The 26,347-nt window shown below is 28.7% G+C and overlaps 1 protein-coding gene across 7 annotated transcripts in view; it reads right to left on the reverse strand.

Moving 5' to 3' along the window:
* The window catches only part of drpr (multiple EGF like domains draper), a 283,353-nt gene that overhangs the window by 35,015 nt on the left and 221,991 nt on the right, over positions 1–26,347 (reverse strand). For all 7 annotated transcript variants that reach the window (XM_075375261.1, XM_075375260.1, XM_075375259.1 and 4 more), the window contains 6 exons: positions 20,654–20,900; positions 18,982–19,102; positions 16,351–16,488; positions 6,119–6,330; positions 5,036–5,331; positions 2,033–2,140 (listed from right to left, as the gene is read on the reverse strand). In XM_075375261.1, the coding sequence (XP_075231376.1) occupies positions 2,033–2,140; positions 5,036–5,331; positions 6,119–6,330; positions 16,351–16,488; positions 18,982–19,102; positions 20,654–20,900 (1,122 nt within the window). The remainder of the gene's footprint in view (positions 1–2,032; positions 2,141–5,035; positions 5,332–6,118; positions 6,331–16,350; positions 16,489–18,981; positions 19,103–20,653; positions 20,901–26,347) is intronic.

Raw genomic sequence — 26,347 nt, forward strand, 5'->3', positions numbered from 1 at the left:
CTAGGAAATGACAGGTATGAAATCAGGTATCCATTGGGTTGGTCTAGTGGTGAACACATCTTCCCAAAAGAGCTGATTTGGAAGTCAAGAGTTCCACGTTTAAGTCCTAGTAAAGTCAGTTATTTTTACACGGATTTGAATCCTAGATCATGGATACCAGTGTTCTTTGATGGTTGGGTTTCAATTAACCGCACATCTCAGGAATGGTCGAACTGAGACTGTACAAGACTATACTTCATTTACATACATATCATCCTCTGAAGTATTATGTGAACAGTAGTTACTGGAGGCTAAACAGGAAAAAGAAAGAAAGAAGGTATAAAATCAGGTAAAATGCCAAATTCAGATAATTTGACCAGATAAACTGGTCAAATTCAGATTTTTTATTTACTACAGAATTCATCTTTCATGAGTAACTGTTATTGGGCCTATAGTTTAACTGATTTATATTGTGATAATTACCCTATAGTTTTTAAATATAAAAAAAATAATGAATAAAAAGTCAGAATTCTTGTGCAATTCAAAGTTGTTGGTACTTTTTAGTAGCCAATGATGACATCAATCAATGCCACTTAAATACCTTAAATACAACTTAAATACTTCAGAAAAAAATCTGATGTGGACCCACATGACTTCCTCGTACGCCTGTTAAATTACATACATTCATTTTTACTTCCTTGTATGAAGTAAAGGAAGTATTATGATCATGAAAAATTTAGATTTTAAGATTTCAATGGAAATATTCATTTTGACCATCCCTGAATTCATTTTGACTAGTTTTGGCGTGACATCCAAAAAATCTAGACTTTGGACTTTTTCTTAATGCAGTAATAAGCCCTCATTGAGAGCGTATCAACAATATATCATAAGTGGTACTTATTTTCATTGGTTCCAGAGTTATAGCCAAATAAAATTCTAATTAATGAAATATTTGGATGTTACAAAGGCAAAGAACATCGGTTTAGATCAAAATTCCATCTCTGTTTCATTTTTTTACTATTTTTTTAATTTAAATATACTGATTTATTAACAATTATTAATCTCTGATTGAAAAAAAATTTACGATACATAATAATTCAATAATAATTAAAAAATATCAGAAGTTGTTAATGAAATAAAATTTTATGTATTTTCATTTTAAAAAAAATGTGTGTATGTAATTTAATAGGTGTACAAGGAAGTCATGTGGTGTCCGCATCAGATTTTTTTAAAATTAAAAGTGCGTAAAATTTTATTTCATTAAAACCTTCTGATATTTTTCATATTTTAATTTTTTTATTGTTATTATTGAACTATTATTTATTGAAATTGTTTTTTACAATTACAGGTTAATAATTATTAATAAATTAATGTATTTAAATTAAAAAAAGTTAAAAAAAGGAGACTGATGTCTTGATTCAAACTGATGTGCCTTCCCTTGTAAGAACCAAATATTTCATTAATTAGAATTTTATTTGGTTATAACTCTCGAACCAATGAAAATAAGTACCACTTATGATACATCATTGAGAAGTTCTCAATGAGGACTTATTACTGCAATTAAGAAAAAGTCCAAAATCCAATTATTTGGGAATTTTGGACATTTTTGAACACTTTTGGTTCAGTCAATTGCAATCAAAATGGGAGGTGCACAACTAGATGTTACAACAATAAACAAGATGTTACAATTACTATAAACACTATATTAAAGGATAAATTTAAAGTAACATAAATCTCAATGAATTTCATTAAAAGTGCTACCAGTTAAAATTTTTAAATTGTCAATAATGATTACTTTTGATGATTACAAATCTTCTGGCTAAAGGAAAAACATACTGGATATGATAAAATGTTTAATTAAAATAGTAGTTTTATCTCACACTAACTACTGTCTTAAAAATCATAACGTAGCCAAAAAAATGGCAATACTTCATATGAGAGCATAAGTAGCAAAATTAGTTCAAATTACTGGTTATTATTTACAAGCAACCCTATAAGTGAATTTAAAAAATGCTAAGCAAATAAAAAACTGAAAACAAACTAACTGACTCACCATTTTCAGGTTCGCAACCTGCATTATTTTGGCACTGACACTGTTGTGAACAGTTCTTTCCAAAAACGTTTTCACTGCACGGTCTATCACATTGTTGACCTTGCCACCCTTTAAATTAAAAATCTTAATATTACTTACAGACATACTCTAAAAGAATTAATATATGGAATCTAGATAATTATCTAATTAAATATGAGAAGGTAGTATGAAGATTTGCAGTTTTTTAGAGTTTATTAAAAAATAATTTTACATCTTTCTATATAGTAGAATTGTTTCAATTTTTTTACTTTATTATTTATAGCTGGTAAAAAACATATTTGGTAAAAATAAATAACCAGTGAATAAATCATGTTAAATATAAAAAAAATAATTTAAGCCAAAATAGCTTAATATGAGTAATTCCACACAACACAATGTTTTAATCTATATCAAAGAAGTTTTTTTTATCATAAGTTGCTTAGCAGGTTTGAAACACTTTTCCCATTCCTTTCTATTCTGTACCCATAAATCTTGACATCTCTCCTACATCAATATCTTTGGTTCTTTTAATAGTTTTTAAACTTACATTTCCTTCTAAAACCATTTAAATTCTGGATGCCTAAATTTACCTACTTTTTATAATGCCAATAAAGCATTTGATTTCTTCCCAATATACTAGAAAAAATATATATATAATAAACTTACTGCAGTATTAAAGGAGCTGCTTACAGCTGGTTATATCTTATTAACTATAAATAGTTGAAATTTTACATTTTAATAACACCTATATAAAATGTAGCTCTCACTCCGAGATATACAAGTATATCTACTTCTTCGTAAGAATTCTTTGTCGCTTGATTTCTTAACATTTAACCTTCACAAAATCTCAACTACTCATTATTACAATCTCTTCACAAATGAGAAAAACAACGACAGGTAAACAAGTATTGTATTTATATCCAAAGAAAATTAAATACAGAATTACAAAATTCTATTTTAAAAGTTCTAAATCCATTTACTGGATAGACTGTAACAATCTGACTTTAAATATAGTAAAGCATTGCAATGTGCTTTTCAGGTATCAGGCAATTTTACTGCTCAGATTAATAGTAGAAAGAAGATTAAAGAAAAACAAACCAACACACATGGCATTTATAGACTTAGAAAAGGCATTTGATAACGTAGACTGGAATAAAATGTTCATTTTAAAAAATGTAGGGTTCAAGTATAGAGATAGAAGAACAATTGCTAAAATTTACAAGAACCAAACTGCAATTTTAATAATCAAAGAACATAAGAAAGAAGCCGTAATAAGAAAGGGAGTCAGACAAGGATGTTCCCTATCTCCGTTACTTTTTATTCTTTACATGGATCTAGCAGTTAATGATGTTAAAGAACAATTTAGATTCGGAGTAACAGTACAAGGTGAAAAGATAAAGATGCTACTATTTGCTGATGATATAGTAATTCTAGCCAAGAATAAAACGGATTTAGAAGAAACAATGAACGGCATAGATGAACTCCTACGCAAGAACTATCGCATGAAAATAAACAAGAAGAAAACAAAAGTAATGAAATGTAGTAGAAATAACAAAGATGGACCACTGAATGTGAAAATAGGAAGAGAAAAGATTATGGAGGTAGAAGAATTTTGTTATTTGGGAAATAGAATTACTAAAGATGGACGATGGACGAAGCAGGAGCGATATAAAATGCCGAATAGCACAAGCGAAACGAGCCTTCAGTAAGAAATATAATTTGTTTACATCAAAAATTAATTTAAATGTCAGGAAAAGATTTTTGAAAGTATATGTTTGGAGTGTCGCTTTATATGGAAGTGAAACTTGGACAATCGGAGTATCTGAGAAAAAAGATTAGAAGCTTTTGAAATGTGGTGCTATAGGAGAATGTTAAAAATCTGATGGGTGGATAAAGTGACAAAGGAAGAGGTATTGCGACAAATAGATGAAGAAAGTAGCATTTGGAAAAATATAGTTAAAAGAAGAGACAGACTTATAGGCCACATACTAAGGCATCCTGGAATAGTCGCTTTAATATTGGAAGGACAGGTAGAAGGAAAAAATTGTGTAGGCAGGCCACGTTTGGAATATGTAAAACAAATTGTTAGGGATGTAGGATGTAGAGGGTATACTGAAATGAAACGACTAGCACTAGATAGGGAATCTTGGAGAGCTGCATCAAACCAGTCAAATGACTGAAGACAAAAAAAAAAAAAAATAAAGATGACATAAAATGAAGTATATTTAGAAAAATATTACACTTACAAATACAAACAAAATTTCAATTTGATAAACCATCAGATAGTATCTGAGGGAAACAGTCTTATAAAACAGAATTTAAAATAAAATGAATTGTTATGCACTAGTACAAATAAAACATTTAATATATTTGGTGTACCAACTTACTTTTTAAAAAATTCTGCCATGCAATTTTAATTTGTTTATTTTTCTTAGGCACATTTGTGAACAAATAAAAAATATTTGCAAAAAATTTTTTTGCAAAATGGCACTCCCACCCCTAAAAAAATGCCCTAATTAAACTAGTGGCTAAGTGGGTATACTGCATCAATAGTAGCTCCTCTCACCACAAGAAGCATCAATGCAGCTGCTATATTATGCACATCAAAGGTGAGCGGTAGAATTAAATAAATGAATAATATTTAAAATGTATTTAAAGTGGCCGCTAGTACCGTCACACCTGCATGAATGAAATACAGTATGTGCTGTAGTTAGAATCACTGAATTAAATAAACAAAAAAAAATTATATTTAAATAAAATTATAAATATTTTTAATTAAGTTGTGTGTGTATGTGCGTGTGTGTGTGCAAGCCATACATCAGAAAAAAGCTGCGTGACAGGAAAACCCTACAACTGTGTTGTCAGCCTTTTTTCTCCACTTCTGTCCCTCTATTGTTCTGACATAAGATTACTTTCCTTTACCCTCCTTCTGATTATATTTTTGTTCCTCACAATATTATAAAAAATGCATGATAATCATCTCACCTGCTGCACAGATGCAACGACCATTTTCAGGATTACAAGTTGCACCATTCTTGCACTGACACTTTAATGTACAATCTTCACCATAGTACCCAGGTAAGCATGACTCGGCACAGTTTGGGCCACGATAACCAGGGGAACATATACATGTACCATTCTCAGGTAAACACTGAGCATTATTTTGGCAATTACAATCTTTCCGACATCCTTCTCCATATTTATACAAGGAGCATGGTCTAGAACATGACACGCCATCCCATCCAGCTTTACAAGTGCACTCACCTGTTAAAGGATGACACCTATGGAAATAAAAGTAAATAATATTTTACTAATAATGATGTAAACAAAGCATTTCATGTACATACATAGAACAGATTTAGTTAAAACAAAAGAAATAATTTTGGCTTTCACATTTGTAAATCGATCATAATACAACTTGTTAGGTTTACATTTGTAGAAAATTTAAATAAGAAATAGGTTTTCTCTAAGTTTATTTGATAAAACCGGTTAATTTTTTTGTAAAACTAAATCTAAACTTTATTCTCTCTTCATATGTATCAAATGTATCTACAGCCCAACACCAATTACAAACATCCAGCTCTTCTTTTTATATGAAATGAATATTGTAACATATGAAAAATACCATGCCAAGCCTAACTGGGATACACTTATCAAGACATTCATTCTTTTGTAGAAACAATATTTATTCAATCACTACAATGTTATTATCAGTGAAATTTCTACTGAAATTTCACTGCTTTCCTTGCGCTCCTTTCTTTTATTTCGATATCATCTCTGATGTTACACAAGTGTTGATCTAGATGCTTACTGTATATGCATTAAAAATTTGATAAACTGTTTTAATTGCTGCATCCTTAATATTTGAGTAGTTTGGTAAAAAAAAAAAATACTACCGCTGGACCCTTTCTTGCCTATGTTGCATAAGGTGACCTGACACAAAGATACGTATTCTATAAAGCCAAATCTCCAAACAGTAATAAAAATAATAACACATAACTTCCGGTAATAGATTAAATCAATAAAATATGTTCATAAAAACTTGAAGATGCGGAATAAAATACTTACATTTTTGTCTGCTCTACTGCACAATTGCAAACATATTCACAATCTTCACCATATAAACCATCTGCGCAACCACGTTCTGAACAATCAGCACCTTTCCAACCTTTTTTACAAGCACAAGTTCCATTAACTGGACTGCATACACCATCATTTTTACAGTCACATGACCTATTGCAATTTATACCCCATTGTTTTGGTGAACATCTTAGTGCACACTGTTTGCAAAGAAAAATAAACGTGAAATAAAATTATTTAATTTAATAATTAACATTTATCTATTATTTATCATTAACTATTTTACAGGTAAATTATATAATTTGTAGAAAATAAATTGTGTTAAATTAAGAAGCTAAGTTTAATTATTAAGTTATGTCAGTTGTCTCATACCTTGTCATTACAATTTACAACTAATAGCCTTGTAGATATCTTAAACACATTTTCTCTATTTCATGATGTGATATAATCTGAAAGGTTATATGAATAATCTTTCTTTTATGATTTGAAAATAATGTACCATGAAAAAAATGCCAAGGTGTGAGCAGGATCTGAACTCCAGATTTTCTGAATGGAAAAAATGCTACAACCTGCAGTAGATGTAGTCAACTGATTTTCTATTTTTGTACACCATCTACAGTTCTTATATAAAAACTGAAATTTGAATTCTTATATAAAAATATTCTTATACAAAAACTGAAAACTTATATTTGTTGTACTTCCCCAATTATTTACATAACTCCCAGCTCTCCTAGAAAAGTCTCTCTCTAAAGATTATTGTGATATATAAGTAAAATAAACAGGAGATCCAGTATAAATAACATTTTTTCACGTTTATCTATTTTGCATATGGCAATTTAGATACGTCATTAAAAACAAATCAAAGTTCATTACAAATCTCAGGTTAATATTAAAAAAAAATTCAGAACATGAATAAGTAATATGTTTTGCATCAAAAAAATAATTTAATATAATTGAAATGTTAAGGTAACAAACAGTATAATATAATTGTAGATAAGGATGTAGTATTTTAAACACTCAATTGACAATGTAATCAATCACTAACAGTAAGTTATTTAGTTTTCTTTCACAACCTCTAAAAATACATTCCTGAATTATCTGAGTCCAGACTCAGATAACTGTCTCTATAGTCATATCATGATCATGGAAGCTTACAATATTTATTGAAAGAATAAATATATAAATAAGTATGCTCCACATTTTTTTTAAGGTACGTAAAAATGAACTGGCACTACAATGATACTAGGGAAGCTGAAACTAAGAACATGCAATTGAAAATTCCCATGGTACACCCATGTCCAATCAGATACTGGCAGTTCTAGAAGGTAGCCAGCCAGTCTTCTAGATAGCAATTGATTCTCATTTACATTATCAATATCAGTGCAAATCTGTCCACTATTTTCCCTAAAATCTGATACTGTTTGATATGGACACTTATTCTAGAAGGTGAGGATATACCCTAATAGTAAGAGCCTGAAAACTTTGTGGGCTTGGTTACTCCTGCAATTATTCTAATTAGATTACTAAGCTACATGTCTATTTTTTCAGCACACTGGTTATTAATCCAAACTGTTGTACAGTGTTCTGCACCATAAAATACAATTTCCAGGGCTAAAGTTTTGAGTTAAAGCTGAGTTTCTCAATGTTAAACATGTGTTCTTTAAAAGAACACAAAACGAAAATCTATTCATGTTCTCCCACCAAAAACAAAAAAAAACAAGCAAAAAACTATTATTTATGTAATCTAATGCTGTTTTATCAAACAAAAGGATGAACAAATAAAATCACTTTAACAATTTCTATCTTCTTTTCTGTAGTTATAAACTGAAAATTTTAGAAGATATATTAGAAACTAGCTCGTACTTATAAATAATATTTTTTCTTTGTCTTCAGTCATTTATATTTAACTGGTTTGATGCAGCTATCCAACATTCCCTATCTAATACCAGTCGTTTCATTTTGGTATATCTCCTACATTCTACATCCCTAAAAATTGGTTTTGCATATTCCAAATGTTGTCTGCCAGCACAATTTTTCCCATCTACCTCTCTCTCTAATAAAAAAGTGACTATTCCAGGTTGCCATAAGATGGGGCTTATAAGTATGTCTCTTCTTGTAGCTATATTTTTCCAAATGCTTCTTTCTTCGTCAATTTGCCACAACACCTTTTCATTTGTCACTTTATTCACCCATCTGATTTTTAACATTCTCCTATAGCACAACATTTCAAAAGCTTCTAATCTTTTCTTCTCAGGTACTCTGATCATGCAAGTTTCAGTTCTATATAAAACTTTGCTCCAAATATTTACTTTCAAATATACTTTCCTGATGGTTAAATTAATTTTTTATGTAAGGAAATTATATTTCTGATTGAAAGCTCATTTTCCCTGTGCTATTCAGCATTTTATATCGCTTCTGCTTTGTCCATCTTTAGTAATCCTACTTCCAAAATAAGAAAATTCTTCTACCTCCATAATTTTTTTTCTTCCTATATTTATATTCAGTGCTCCATCTACTTTATTTCTACTATAGTTCATTACTTTCATTTTGTTTCTGTTTATTTTCATGTGGTAGTTCTTGAGTAGAACTTCATCCATGCCATTCATTGTTTATTCCAAATCTTGTTTATTCACAGCTAGACTATATCATCAGCAAATCATAGCACCTTTATCTTTTCACCTTGCACTGTTACTACAAATCTAAAATTTTTTTTAACATCATTCACTGCTAGTTCTAAGTAAAAATGAAAAAGAAACTGAGATAGAGAACATCCTTGTCTGACTCCCTTTTTTATTACTGCTTCTTTCTTATGCTCTTTGATTATTAATATTGCAGTTTGGTTCTTGTAAATTTTAGCAATTGTTCTTCTATCTCTATACTTGAACCCTACATTTTTTAAAATGAACATTTTATTCCAGTCTACGTTATCAAATGCCTTTTCTAAGTCTATAAATGCCATGTGTGTTGGTTTGTTTTTCTTTAATCTTCTTTCTACTATTAATCTGAGCAGTAAAATTGCTTCCCTTGTCTCTATACTTTTCCTGAAACCAAATTGATCTTCTCCTAACACTTCTTCCACTCTCCTCTCAATTCTTCTGTATAGAATTCTAGTTAAGATTTTTGATGCATGACTAGTTAAACTAATTGTTCTGTATTCTTCACATTTATCTGCCCCTGCTTTCTTTGGTATCATGACTATAACACTTTTTTTGAAGTCAGGTATTTTTTTTTTACAGGTATTCCGTCTATTCCAGGAGCCTTTCTGCCATTTAAATCTTTTAATGCTCTCTTAAATTCAGATCTCAGTATTGTTTCCCTCATTTCATCCTCCTCTATAACACCATTTTCTAATTCATTTCCTTCGTATAACTCTTCAATATATTCCACCCATCTAACGACTTTACCTTTCGTATTATATATTGGTGTACCATCTTTATTTAACACATTATTAGATTTTAATTTATGTACCCGAAAATTTTCCTTAACTTTCCTGTATGCTCCGTCTACTTTACCAATGTTCATTTCGTCATCTTTATTAATTTCTAAAATGTTTAAATAATAATGAATCTTAAAAAAATTAATCTCTGTAAAATAACTATTCAATAATATATCATGTCAGAAATGATAAGTATATTAGTCCACTGATAAAAAATGAATTGACTCTATATTTGCTTCTTAAGAATGAAAGAAAGCCTTGATCTGAGCATTATCACAAGATTCATAATAAAATTGAGAATTAGTTGAGGTCTGTGTTAATAAATAAGTTAACAAAATAATATTAAAAACAAATAAGTGAAAATAATAAATGAGATCAGTATAAAATAAAATAATATGGAAGATTTAATTGAAAATTGAGTATATGCAGTCTGGAAGAAATAACTCCTTAATTTCCCATTGCTGCTGGTGGAATACTAATAGTACATGGCTTGGTGTCAGTTAATGGCAGGAAGTCCTTAAATGGTCAGGTAAATTATAATAAATGACCAAATAATCATAATAAAATCTTTTCTCACTGATTGTAGTGCAAGTGGAAATAGGTTTGTCATCTGGGTTATTAGTAATGGATATTGTTTTTTTTTCTATTCATGTATATTTGTAAATATACAAAATTCTATATATTTGTATATATAGTAGGAATTCTTGCTTTACTAAATGTTGATCTGCATTTTTTTACACTAAAAGATACCAAACAATGATCTCACGACCCATCACAATATCTTAAAATGTCATTCTGATTTTTTGAATGAGCATCAAGGTTAATGACATATTTCACAAGGGAATATATGTAGGATAATAAGTATTTAATGAAGATGGCAATCTTAACTCTTTATTAGGATGATGTACTCTTTATTAGGCTCTCTATACTCTTTATCAGGCTTAAAAATATAATTTGATTTTGTTATAGTTAAAATCAATTTGATCATCTCATGAAAATTTATTATCTAACAAGACACCCACAAGTTTCACACTATGCATAAGAGAGATACTGTTATTGTCACTAATAGTAATACTAACTACATAATTAACAGTGTTATAGATACCTGAAAAGCACATTGCAATGCTTTATTATATTTAAAGTCAGATTGTTACAGTCTATCCAGTAAATGGATTTAGAACTTTTAAAATAGAATTTTGTAATTCTGTATTTAATTTTCTTTGGATATAAATACAATACTTGTTTACCTGTCGTTGTTTTTCTCATTTGTGAAGAGATTGTAATAATGAGTAGTTGAGATTTTGTGAAGGTTAAATGTTAAGAAATCAAGCGACAAAGAATTCTTACGAAGAAGTAGATATACTTGTATATCTCGGAGTGAGAGCTACATTTTATATAGGTGTTATTAAAATGTAAAATTTCAACTATTTATAGTTAATAAGATATAACCAGCTGTAAGCAGCTCCTTTAATACTGCAGTAAGTTTATTATATATATATTTTTTCTAGTATATTGGGAAGAAATCAAATGCTTTATTGGCATTATAAAAAGTAGGTAAATTTAGGCATCCAGAATTTAAATGGTTTTAGAAGGAAATGTAAGTTTAAAAACTATTAAAAGAACCAAAGATATTGATGTAGGAGAGATGTCAAGATTTATGGGTACAGAATAGAAAGGAATGGGAAAAGTGTTTCAAACCTGCTAAGCAACTTATGATAAAAAAAACTTCTTTGATATAGATTAAAACATTGTGTTGTGTGGAATTACTCATATTAAGCTATTTTGGCTTAAATTATTTTTTTTATATTTAACATGATTTATTCACTGGTTATTTATTTTTACCAAATATGTTTTTTACCAGCTATAAATAATAAAGTAAAAAAATTGAAACAATTCTACTATATAGAAAGATGTAAAATTATTTTTTAATAAACTCTAAAAAACTGCAAATCTTCATACTACCTTCTCATATTTAATTAGATAATTATCTAGATTCCATATATTAATTCTTTTAGAGTATGTCTGTAAGTAATATTAAGATTTTTAATTTAAAGGGTGGCAAGGTCAACAATGTGATAGACCGTGCAGTGAAAACGTTTTTGGAAAGAACTGTTCACAACAGTATCAGTGCCAAAATAATGCAGGTTGCGAACCTGAAAATGGTGAGTCAGTTAGTTTGTTTTCAGTTTTTTATTTGCTTAGCATTTTTTAAATTCACTTATAGGGTTGCTTGTAAATAATAACCAGTAATTTGAACTAATTTTGCTACTTATGCTCTCATATGAAGTATTGCCATTTTTTTGGCTACGTTATGATTTTTGTGCCTTTTTTAAGTCTATAAATGCCATGTGTGTTGGTTTGTTTTTCTTTAATCTTCTTTCTACTATTAATCTGAGCAGTAAAATTGCTTCCCTTGTCTCTATACTTTTCCTGAAATCAAATTGGTCTTTTCCTAACACTTCTTCCACTGTCCTCTCAATTCTTCTGTACAGATTTCTAGTTAAATTTTTTGATGCAGAAGTAGTTAAGCTAATTGCTCTACATTCTTCACATTTATCTACTCCTGCTTTCTTTGGTATCATGACAATAACACTCTTTTTGAAGGCTGATGGAACTTTCCCTTTTTCGTAAATATTACACACCTGCACTGCACTGTAAGTCTGCAAATATTCCACCTATCCCAGGAGCCTTTCTCCCATTCAAATCGTTTAATGCTCTATTAAATTCAGTTCTCAGTATTGTACCTCCCTTCTTAGTTTCTAATTCATTTCCTCCATATAACTCTTCAATACATTCCATCCACCTATCAACCTTTTCTTTTGTATTATAAATCAGTTTACCTTCTTTATTAAACACATTATTTGATGTTAACTTATGTACCACAAAATTCTCCTTAACTTTTCTGTATGTTCTGTCTATTTTACCAATGAGCATTTCCTTTCCACTTTTGAACGCTTTTCTTTAATCCAGTTTTCTTAACTGCAGATAGTTCCTTTTACAATCTTCATCACTAGCATTTTTATACTTTCCACATTCATCCATCAGCTACAATATATCCTCTGATATCCAAGGATTTCTACCAGTTTTCTTTGTTCCACCTAAGTTTGCTTCTGCTGATTTAAGAATTTCCTTTTTAACATTCTCCCATTCTTCTTCTACATTTTCTACTTATCTTTTTTACTTAGACCTCTTGCAATGTCCTCCTTAAAAATCTTCTTTATCTCCTCTTCGTCAAGCTTCTCTAAATTCCAAAGATTCATCTGACACCTTTTCTTCAGGCTTTTAAACTCCAATCCACAATTAATTATCACTAAATTATGGTTGCTATCAATGTCTGCTCCTGGATATGCTTTGTAGTCTACAAGTTGATTTCTAAATCTTTGTTAAACCATGATATAATCTATCTGATACCTTGCAGTATCGCCCAGCTTTTTCCATGTATATTTTCTTCTATTATCATTTTTAAACTGGGTGTTGGCAATTACTAAATTATACTTGATGAAAAACTGGATACGTCAGTTCCCTCTTTCATTTCTTTTGCCCAGGCCATATTCACCCGCAATATTTCCTTTCTTGCCTTTTCCAATGCTTGCATTCCAATCTCCATATATTATTACATTTTCATCCCCTTTTATGTGTTTTAATTGCTTCATCAATTTCTTCATATACACAATCTACTTAATCATAATTATGGGAACTTGTAGACATATAGATGTTAACAATCACTGTCAGTTTATGTTTGAGCCAAATAAACAATATGAACAACCTAAATCTACATATTTGTATTATGTTAGCTAAGTTTCCTACTTGAATTGCATGTGTCTCTTCATTTCTCAATTTATTTCTTCTTCTAACTAACCATAGTACTAAAACCTCATGTAAAGAGTTACTTTTATACACAAACATAACATAAATATAACCTGATGCCATATTTTACAACATAATATCTTGTAATCATCTTCTCTTATGCTATAATAGAATCGTGAATCTGTTTTATTTACTGGCCTACTTATCTCTCACAGTAAATTTTAAAAAACATAACTAAATGTTTGCAGCTGTTTGATTTTTTTTAGTTTTCCATTCTATCTATACAAAAAGTTAGTCATCTTTTTTTGTTTAATTTTGTAACCTTGAATGTACTTTGCATGTAAATTAATAAAGAAGATTAGATGAACAAAATAATGAGGTCAAATGTAATTTATGAAGATAAATCTGCCTAATAATTAAAAGGAGAATGAAGCGTAACTTATTCTGTTTTTTGTTTTACTTATTTATTTTTATATGTAAGTATTACATCAGCTACTAAATGATGGAAAGATTCAAATATTTAATTTATAAAGAATTATGTTTGGTTTTTGTAGGTAAATTACAAAAATAAAGGAAAGTATTTGTTATATAAAAATTACTAACGTAGTTAATTCCCAGCAAGAGTAGACCTGACTTGCCAATAATTGAACCTAAGACCAACTGATTTACAAACCAGCATGCTAAAAACAATAACCTCATTCTTTTTTCCACTGAATATTATTGATCCCCAGACTCATATTTCAGAGAATTGATTTGCTCCTTTACTAACTTCACATGAGTGTTGAACCATCCAGAAGAAAATGTTATCAAAATTATAATATTCATTTATTTTTAATTTTTTTATGAAAATTAAAAAAAAATTGTTAAACTCATATCAGTGATTGTATCAGTATTTATAATGAAAATAATTTATTCATTATTTTCATTATAAATACTAGGCAAATTTATCTTCATAAAATACATTCATAACCTTATTTACATACTTTTTTCTTTTTTTATTCACATTTATAACTTTATGAATAAAGTTTGATAATTTGCAATATTTCTTAAACAATTCATGATTTGTCATTAATCACAGGATAAACAGAAGAGAAGAATTTATTACTTTATGAATAATATTTAATAAGTATTATTAAATAAAAATTTCAGATTACACACACACACACACACACACACACACACACACACACACACACACACACTGTGCTTTACAACTAATATATCTAAAAACTTCAAATTCAAAGACTTATAAATCAATGACCATTTGTAAGTCAATGATAATTGTAAACTATGACTATTATTTATATCATTAGACAAACACAATAAATGAAAGTTATACTGAGTTACATCTGTTAAATATTGATATATATTTATATATACAGGAAAGGCCATGAACTTTGTAACTAATATTTCATTTCTAGTTACTTTCAATATAAATAACTACATTCAAAATAATCACAATTATTTTAAACAACACAATATTACTATCAATTTATAAATAAAGCGCAATATAATTTAAAATGGTTGACTAAAAAACTCAAGATAAGTGTAAAACAATCTACAAAAGCATAACACAAAGCTGTTTAAAATTATTTAAAAACTCATTTTTCAAAATCTCAAAAAAATATATAAATCACAAAATAATGGAAAATAAAATAGTGTATGACCCATTTACTAATCCTGTACTATAAAGGAGTTGTTCTGACATTTGCCAAGTAAGCCAGAAAACAGCTGACAAAAGGTTATTTAAAGAAAAAAATTATAAAACTTATCTGTCTCATAGATTATAAAAAGTATTATTGTAAAATAATCTTATAAGCAGCAGAAATACTTAAAACAATAAAAATTATATGGTTTGAAACTTTATTTAAAAAAAAAATAATTTGAAAGTCATATCATTCCTGGGGAAAAAATTATTTTTTTCTCATCTTGCAACTCAACACATTTACATCCATATCAGTACAAACAAATAAAAAATTTTACTTTTAATGATGAATCACACAACACAGCTTATATAACTTATCAAATGATAAATAACTATCTCAAATGACAATTACTATCTCATATCATAAAAGTTCTACAATTAAAATACCTATTAACACTTCTTTACATTTTAACTTTTAGTAATCAGCTTTGAATTAAGAAAAAAAACTACCAACAGTTTACTAAACCTTAATTTTATACCAATCCAAAAGTTAACATTTAAATAAGGATTGAAAAAGTAATATTATTACTCTGTTTTTAATAAAGATTTTTTTTTTATTTAAAATTTTTCTTTTTAATTTTTTATCTAAAATCTTGGATAATCTAAAAAAATGCAATCCATACAAAAAAAGGTCAGTTATAAGAAATGTAAAATTAACAAACTTGTACCCTGATAAAAATAAGGAAAGGAATACAGGGAAACAATGGTAAAGAGATGGCTGATGAGTGTGAGCTAAGATTCTATGAAATTAAGAGTATGTATGATTTTACCCTAAGTTTTCCAACTGAACGTTTTGAATTGTTACATAAAATTATTTTGGTCATCGGGTGAGTATCATCAAGCTTTGTGTATCATTATGTTATAATAATAAAAAAATAAATAAAATAATAACAGCAATAAAATAATGAAATATCTTTGCAGAAAATGTAAAAAAAAAGTCTACTTAAGTTATGTGAAAAAATTTACAAGACCACTGAAGAGACTGTCTGTGCAAAAAAAAAGGATAACAATTAAACCATTTGATGGACAGGAAGGCTTAAATGTACAAAAAGAATATATGGGTTAAATTAAGAGCCTCATTGATTGACTTATGTTGAAAATAATGTAACTGGATATCAAAACTACATAAATATGGTATGTTCAGTGATGTTGAACAGTATCTCATCAGCACAGAGTAAAATTGCACAGTTTAAAATACAAACATACAAAGGTTAGGTAATATTTTTATAGCATTTTTATTTTAAACAGAATAATGAATTGATTATCACTTACCTTATGGCCATGGTATCCAGGAGCACAAATACATTCACCTGTTATATGATTACAATCAGCTCCATTGAAACAATCACATGTCTGTTGACATTGTTCACCCCATGAACCAGATGGACATTTGTTAGCACAAACTAGACCCTAAAATATAATATAGTAACTGATTAATTTCTATTCAAATAAAACAATTGTCCCATTAAATAAACACTAAATATTAAAGGAATACATAATTATTCATCAAACCAACTGACAATTTGTTTAACTACAAAGAAGAAATAAAATTGTTTTTTAATTCAATTAGACTGGTATACTACAAATAATACATTTTAATAACTAATTAAATTAACAAACATATCTTGAACTGCCTGTTATGTACTACCTGCAAAGGAATCCTCTCTAAAATTGTAAACAATACTAAACTATTTTCAAAATCTTCTTCCTATCTGAAATTTTTCTGAAATGTATTCTCAAAAATAGAAAAAAATGTTTCTATAAGAATAAAATCTATCTAAGATATTTTAAAAGTTTTCAGTAACGTTGTTAAAAATATTATTCTGTTTAACTTTTTCTCCGAAGATTTCTGGCTGGATCCATCCATCTTCTATGAAAAACTCAGGAAAAAATCCCTATTTTAGTAAAAGGAAAAATCAAAATAAGAAGACTACATTCTTTTTCAAATTTCACTAATGAGAACTGTGTTCTTAAAGCATACAATTTAGTTACAATAATTAATTAATAATAATTTATTAATAATTTTTTTATTAAATTGCAATTTAGTTAAATATCAATTGCAGGAAAAATATTGTCATTTAATAACTGGGGCAGTTCACTGGCTTCTATGTTAGCTAGTCTTAAGCTTGATTTCAGGCTTAGCTCTGGCTTTGTTTCACATATTACTTCATTCACTTTATCATCTTGTTAAATGAGTATAATATGTTTAGGATTTTTTTTTAGCATTATATATGTGCTTATGGTTAAAGATAAACTCTTCACCTATATGTTTAACTAAAAAATTTACTTCTATCACCTTTCTTAACATTCAATATGTATAATAAAAGAATCACAGTGCACCAACAGTTTTTGAGAGATTGCTAAATAATAGTAATATACCGATGGACATTGTGAATTGTTTATCTAGACAGGCAACAAAGAAAGTCTAGCTCCACTAAATACATTAAATGATTGTATGAAAGGTAATTATGGATATTTTTGTACAGAAAAATAACCAAGAGAAATAAAAAACTGCCAGTTCTCGGCAAAGGTTTTATCTCTATACTGGAGTAATAGTAAGAAAAAATGGCTAATTCATTAGAAAGTCAACATATTAACAATGTTCTGACTATTAGCCAACTCTTTAACTTATTAACCAACAAAAATGAGTTATATATTTCTGCTCTTTGAGACACATTAAAAAAAAAAACACCATATATATATACATATACTAAAATTTAGTGTGTCCATAAAATATAGTAAAGTTTTAAATGGTTATAGCTACAGAACAAAACATTGTAGAGAGATAAACTGTATGTTAAATTAAAGAGAAACACTCAAATTTAAGTGTGTGAAAGCTGGTGCATGCGCTTTGTTTCCAGTACATGCAAGGAGTATGTACGCATTAGTTATCATGTTTGTGGTGCAGAGCAGATGATGATTTTTTTTAAAGAAGAACATTTTCATCGATGAAGCAATGTTTCGTAATTCTAGACTAGTACATCGGCATAATGGTCATATATGGTTTACTGAACCTCCACATGCTGTTATTGAACATCAGTGTGACAGTGAATAAATGTATGTGTAGTGTGAAATTGGACAAGAATTTTTGGTCCCTACTTTTTTGCTGAAAAAACAATAACAGAGAACATCTTACTGGATATGGATATACAGCACCCCAAATACTGGAGAATTTAATTTTCTAGTTAGATGGAGCTCCTCCACATTTGCCGCAATCGAGCAGGATTTTCTTAATAAAACATTTCATCGAAGATGAGTTACATGAAAAGGGTGAATTTTCTGGTCCCCATAGTCTCCAGACCTTACCCCCATGGATTTCCATTTTTGGAGTTATGTAAAAACACAAGTATATTCCGTTCAAGTTCGAAATGTAGACCATTTAAAAGAAAGGATCACCAAAGCTGTTTCTTCTATCACGCAGGATGTTCTCTGCCATGTGTGGCAAGAAAATGAATATCGTCTAGACATCTGCATGGCAACTATGGGAGCACACATTGAAATCTACTGAACGGGTAAGAAACTTGGAGTGCTTCTCTTTCTTTTAACATACAGTTCATCTCTTTGCAATGCTTTGTTCCAAAGCTATAACCATTTAAACCCCACTATTATTTTATGGACACACTACCTATATATATATATATATATATATACTTCTTAGATGAGAATGACTGGTAGTTCATAATAAATACAATCTCACAATTTCTAGTGTTCATTTTAATGTACAATGATGTAAGTACATCTCACAATATACTCTGATATATTGTTCAATGACTCACAACGTTCTATAACATCAAGTAGTAAGGAATTTTATCATGTTCAAATCAATTACCCAATACATAACATAAAGTACTGTATACATAGATCCAGAACTAAGAACAATTTAAATTAAATACTGTAACTTACTGTCCAACCAGCAGTACATTCACATTCTCCAGTGGCCGCATTACACAATCCACCATTCTGACATCTGCATTCGTCCTCACAATCTTCACCATGTTTCCCAGGTGGACAACGATCCTCACACCTAATAAAATAAATAAACCTATTTTAATATAAAGTAACACACCTATTAATATAAAGAAAATTACACATTAATAAATAATTAACAAAAAACTGTTTAATGTTAAATGTATGATATATTAGAATACTGTGTTCATATTAAAATATATATTTTACATTGTGTATACCATTTTTTTTTTAAATTGTAATAAATTAAAACTAAAAAAAATTAATTCAATGTTAAAGATATGAGGTATCTGGTCCTGTCATGAAAACTAGTTGAAGTTACGTTGAATAAATGGATTACAACAGATCACCAGAGTTAGCTTTTTTCTAAATTGAACAGCAAGTGAATATATCAAACTCTGGCCAAACTCCTACACTTTTTATTATGTATTATTACCCATCTGAAGAACACTGCCTTTTAACAACTTTTTTTTTTCTAATGTGCTACCTCTTTAAAAATGTACTTTGAGGTATTTAAATTTATTATTCTTGAAGAATAAATAATAATGAATAAATTATAAATAATTTTATGTTTTTAAATATATTTTTCCTATTTGGCAGAGCGTCTCATTTACTGCTCAGATTGAGTAAAATATTTTGTCATTAAAATCCTGCGAAGGGTTGTAGTTATAAATATATGTTTGGGAACATGGTTTTTAATACTAATAAAAAAAATTGACAACAAAGCTATAAACAACTTTTTAATAACATGTACGGTTAAAGAAGAAATTAATCAAATTTAAATAATTGCTTTTTTATAAGAACTTACATTGAAAAAATGTATTTTTTAAAAACGTTTTTATCTATTTGCATATTAAATATCTACTTCATAAATAGTTTACGGTCCTATGTATACAACATTTGCTGTTTTCTTCTAAAAATAATATAATAATGTAAGGCATATTCTTTATTTTTCTGTTTAGACTCTGGAACCACCGAAGATATTACTTAAGAGGATGAATGGGGAAGATTTGTGTGAATGTAAATGAAGTGTAGTCTTGCACAGTCTCAGGTCGACCATTCCAGACATGTATAGTTAATTGAAACTCAACCGCCAAAGAACACTAGTATCGATGATCTAGTATTCAAATCTATATAAAAGTAATTGCCTTTACTAGGATTTTAACCTTATAACTCTTGACTTCAAACAGCTGATCTGCAACGATGAATTCACCATTCACCTGCTGACCAACTCGGCAGGTTAATGCACGGCATATCCAAAAAGTAAGTACTACTGTTTTGTTATAAAAAAAAATAACTTTTGAAAGAATAATTTTATTATTACATAATTATTATTGTGTATATTAAATATTCCTTTTTGGTGAATAATGGTAGCACATATAAATAAATCTGTCCTATATATAATATATATAGGACATATATAAATCCTACTCATAACTTTGAGTTATGGGATAAACAAGACAGGTAGATAAAAGTAAAGCTAGTTCATTTCAATAACGATGGTTTTAATGACTTAAAACATAACACCAAATAAACAATTGAAATTTTAATATTAACCACATCAATAAACTAAATAGAAAGGAAACAATAATAAAATAATAAAACTTACAGTGGACCAGTAAAACCAGCCTTGCACAAGCATTCTCCACTAACAAGATGACAAGTGCCTCCATTTTTACATTTACACACTTCTTGGCAATCCTGTCCATAATGACCACCATCACATTTTTCATTACAATTTTCACCCGTATAACCTCTAGCACAAAGGCATTTACCATTAGCGGGATCACATGTCGCACCATTTTGGCAATTACACTGTTGTGCACAATTTGTACCCCAGTGACCATCAGGACAAGCTGTAGATAAATAAAATAATTATTAATGACTACAATCTACAATACATTAAGTGGAGCAGCAGCCTATCTTCAGTAACAGGCTTGGTTTTAAATATGGAAATTAAACAAATAATTCTAAGTTAAATGAAGTAATAATTTAACAGGTAGTTCAAGAGTTACTTTTAATTTTTTTATGTAAATAAGAATTTGTTCAATTTTGTCCAAAAATTAAAATTTTTGAACAAAATGCAAGTATATAGAATTTAAATAAATCAAATAAATTTTTAATGCTAAAAAAACAGTGCAAAACTTCAAGAAGTGCATTTATTAAAAAAACCAAGAAGTGATAATCAGTATATTAAAAAGAAAAATTACAACCACCTAACCAACCACAAACAATTTATCGATTAAGATAATGAAATGTGCTTGAACTTTTCTTAAAACTAAATGTAAAAGGCAAATAGTTTTGCAAATAGGTGGGATCATACTTCCAAAAATGTTAATATCTAAATAAAATCTGCCACATTTTAATGTTTTGTGTTTAACGAAATTTGAAATTTTTATGTTTGTATTTAGTTTCTATGGACTTTATTAATACAATTTTATTGAAAATTAAATTGTCCACAAGTTTTGTTTATAATTATTGTATGTTTATTACCCATTTGAAAAAAATAATTTTGCACTAAACATAAAATAGTGGGTACTTCAACTCCAGTCTTTTGTCTTTTACCTCGGATTTCTCAAAAATTATTAAAAATATAGTTCTGGAACCTATTTTTTTTTTTTTTTTTAGTTCAGATCTTATACAAAACCACTAAATTTACTCCTTCATTTGGATCCCAAGAATTACAGGGACAGAAATCAGGGTAAAATCTTTCCCCAGTCGACACTTGCTAACAGTTTCTGAACCTATGTTTACATGAACTCTCTTTTTTATTTTTACTAATAGAACATGTCCTGAAAGTCTGTTAGATTCTTCATTCATACATATGTATATTGAAAAATACAGTGTCCCAGGAGAATTTTGTTTAACTTCATAGACGTATTTCTCTCATTAAAATAATGAAACATAAACATGGACTAAAAGCACTTCATTAGCGAGTTAAAGCTTGTGAAAAGCACCCTGATTTTTGCTCCTCCACAGAAATGATACTCTACTGAAATTTTGGGAAGGTAAATGAAGGAGTGAAATTAATGGTATCATATGGTTTTTCACCTGAAATATTTTTAAAAATCTATAATTTGCAAGTGATTTGTTCTGTAATAAAAGAAATATGCCATATAAGTTTAAAAATCAGTAATATGCTGATATTCATTTCATCTTTGGTTTTTATAATCGCTGAAGATTTCCCAATCGATAAAATCCCTAACCGGCAAATATTTGCAGATACTCACCAGCAATTAAGGGAAAGTGGAACACTTAAGATAACATCTGAATGGGAAACAAATGTGAACGAGCATATTTTAAAATGATAGAGTGAAATCAACTACAAGTACTCATAGATTACATGCACATTTGGGGATTTCATGCAACAGTATGTAGCAAACCTACAAGGTTTGATGACTGAAGGTCATCTCTATTCATATCATCATCAACCAGTTCATGTTTTCATTCTTTCTCCAATCTCTTACCATCTTCTCTGTTATATCAAAAGCCCTTACTGCAGCAAAGTTGTTTGATTCTTTAGCCTGTTTTAAGACTTTTGACTTGAAGCTTCCTTCATATTTCCTTCTTCTCATAGGTTCCATGATTACACCCACACTTTACAAATTTTACACTGATTACACTTACAGTACAAATTGTTTGAACACATGACACAACCTACAATGCAACATTGGTAAAGGAGGCTTTTCCTTTATGCGTGCAACCAACAACTGTGACTGATCTTGAAAATTATTACAACATATTGAAAAATCTATCGTGTTATTTAAATATGATATATGATAATACATTACATTGTAATAGTAAAAGAATACCAAAACAAAATAAATATTAAAAATTATGTTTCTTGCGCTACTGAAGTAAAACAGACAAATCATAATTATTTATTAGTACAGAATAGGGTATGTCCACAAAATAGAATAGCCCATACAATGCTTTTGTGAATAGTCAAGGTCATTACCTGAATGCTCGAATAAGACATAATTCCATATACACTATTATTATCCAGATAATGATAGCCAATCTAGATTAAATTCATAGGCCGTTGATAGTTTGGGGGGTCTTCTTACAGGATATATATATGCTAAAACTATAAAACTTTGGTGAAAATTTATACCTCATCATTTTATCTGCAGAAATATACCGCATTTAAAGTGACTTAATTTTTAATAGCTCCGCAAATATTAGTTTTTATTGAATTATGTTTTATTAGATAAAATCTTAAGGGTTTTATTGAGGAAATTACATCTCATTGGTTCATATCAGTAGATAAACAGACACCTAAAATTCTTAGTGGATCATAAAAATTATATATGAAAACAGGCACATAATTGTCAGCTTGCATAATTTTTAAACTCTTCATATAAAGTTGATATTACTAACACAGATTTTTTCAGAATTAAATTCTGTACAAATTTTGCTTCTGTACTGGCAACTTATTATTATTGTCAAAGTAAAAAATTGTATTTTAGAAGCTCAATTTTTGTTCTTTCCAATAATTTCTCAAAAATGACTACAGATAATTCTGGGATTTATTTTATTCAATTTTTCAGGTCCAGAACCATATGAGACCATTCAAAATTTATCCCATAATTTAAATATGGCTTTATTTTAACCTTCCGGAAATATGGGCAAACTTTTTCACAAGTTATGACTTGGAAACTGAGTGTTTCTGGACCCATGTTTGATGAACTCTATTTTCACTAGTATGATACACCCTGAAATTCTTTCAGTTTCTTTAAGAATGAGTAAAAATTGTTTATACATATAAACAAAAGTTGATACTTCAAAATATAACTTCTTTTTTTTTGGGGAGGATGAAAACTGCTTTTGTGTTTTCACCAACCAGTTCAAAAAAGTAACAAAAAAGCCCCTTCTGAGATTTTAAAATAAGGTTAGAACTAAAATGAAAACTAATATAATAATCAAAATTTATGGATGCTTAACATTAGATATTATGAAGTATATTGATTTTTCTTAGAAATAACAATACCTGATCTAATACATTCTTATTATTTCCTAGGATGGGATTCATGTCTCTCGGTAATTTGAAGTTGCAACGTAAGGCTGTGTTCCATGTGCAGCCCACAAAGATGTGGTGTGCAATCGAGTGGCAGTCACATCTTACACATAGTGGTGTGTTTTCTGCTGACATTAGAAGTCCATGAGTACCTCCAGTGTGTCCTAATTGTAATCGGCACAGGACCACTTCCTCTCAGCGAATTTCTCTACATGAAGAGTCCAATGGGAACACCATATTTTTGATGTGTTGGGGTTTATTATCTACTGCAGCAGTTCAGTCATCTTGCCATCTTCTTCGAAGAGAATGTATAATGAAATTAATTAACTCTGTACTGGCAACTTGAGTAGTGAAAGACGATTGGCTACATGCATCTTTAGCAGTGAAATCTGCACATTTGTTACTCAGGATTCCCACACAGCTAGGGATCCAACAGAAATTTACTGTGTTGTGACGATTCAACTCAGTAATTGTGTTATGAATTTCGGTGACAATAGGATGTCTAGAATACAAATATATATATAACTTGATCAGCAACATGTCTTAACTAGTTTGTAACACTTTCAGTTAGCTCTAATTTCTTGAGTAAAACAGACCTTACTTCTTGCAGTATTAAATTATCTATATCAATCTTAAATCCTGCCAATTATGAAGTGCGATCAACGGTTCTTTTCTTTAAATATAAAAACATTCACCCAGCTCAAATTCATCGACAGCTAGTTAAAGTATAAGATGTGATGATTGAAGCAAATGTACAGAAATGATGTCAGTTATTCAACAAAAGAACAAATTTATGTAAAATAAAAAAATATTCATAAGATTTTTTTCTGGGTATAGGTAAATTAATCTCATGTATATTACTTTATTTTTTATTCTATATTAATAAAATAATAATGATACAATTCTACTTTTTCAGGTTCTAGATCATTTAATTTAACATTCTTTCCTTCTTCCTTTCATTCTTTTCCTTCCTCTGCTTCTGGAATGGAATTTTTTCTGGTCTTGGAATGTATTAAAAATTTCAGTATGTGATATGTTTCAATGTCCACAGTTTTGCATATTACAATGCAGTAAATTACACAAGTTAATTTTTTTAACTAAGCTTTTTTGAACATTAGCATTTCAAGGATCTCTTTTACTAAAGAGAATTTATCTAACAGTAAATTTTTAAATATTAGTTATTCATACACACTTATTTAGAAATTAAAACATTAATTTTAATGTACAAACAAGGTCATCACCTACACTATTTAATAACAATTAAAACATATTTATATCACCTATTTACCTAATTATAATTAGCTCGCATAAGTAGATTGTTTTAATAAATGAACTCATCAGTGAAATTAGTTTATGCATAGTCTATATGCTCTATTATTGTTCACTGTTAATAATGATATTTACCACATAATAAATATAGTACATATTAATCATACAAAACAGATGAATTGTATATGTTAGAATATACTGTATACATATATTTTTTTTCTGCTAAGATCATCATAATTTTTATATTCTGTTCAATTATCTATCTTTTTTAGCTTTGTCATGGTTAAAGTTTTGAAAATGGAATATTTCTGAAATGCGCAACATGTGATTTAATTATGAAGAAGCTAAGAAAGGTAGATAATTGTACACTATACAATATAGAGTGTTACAATAAATGTAGTTTAATTTTAAACATAAAAAGAATATTTTTAATAAAATACAGCTTCTACTCATCAACTATAAGGACAAAATGAAAAAAACAATAGAGATAATAATACTAAGGTACTTACAAATTTCTACAATGAAATCCAATGATAAAAGCAGGATTTAAAAAGGAACAAAAAAATTATTATTAATAATAATAATAATAATAATAATACAATAATAATAAAATATAACTTTTAAACTTGGTTAATACTAAACAATACAAAAGCAGCAAACAATAAATGAATGAAAAACCTACAACTTAACATATGAGCACATGTATTATTTTCCAAAATCTTAAAGATTAATTTGTAAAAAATGCCATTAAATTTTGAAGAGAATCACATTTTGTGATCCTCATTTCAAATACTACTATCTGATACTTTACTTAAATGGCAATAACACAAAAACTAAATGAGATATCAACAACCTAAGAACATGCGACTACAAAGGAGGTTATGTAGAACACAATGCTGCCAACTGCATGTCAGTAAATATCTCCATTGGTGTGTAATTAAAAATGTTCAGTTATTTTCTGAACAGACCGTACAAAAATTTGTTTTGCCAGTTTTTTTTTGGGCACAAAATTTCAAT

The sequence above is a fragment of the Lycorma delicatula genome, chromosome 9, assembly GCF_047948215.1.
Source record: "Lycorma delicatula isolate Av1 chromosome 9, ASM4794821v1, whole genome shotgun sequence".
Classification (NCBI taxonomy): domain Eukaryota; kingdom Metazoa; phylum Arthropoda; class Insecta; order Hemiptera; family Fulgoridae; genus Lycorma; species Lycorma delicatula.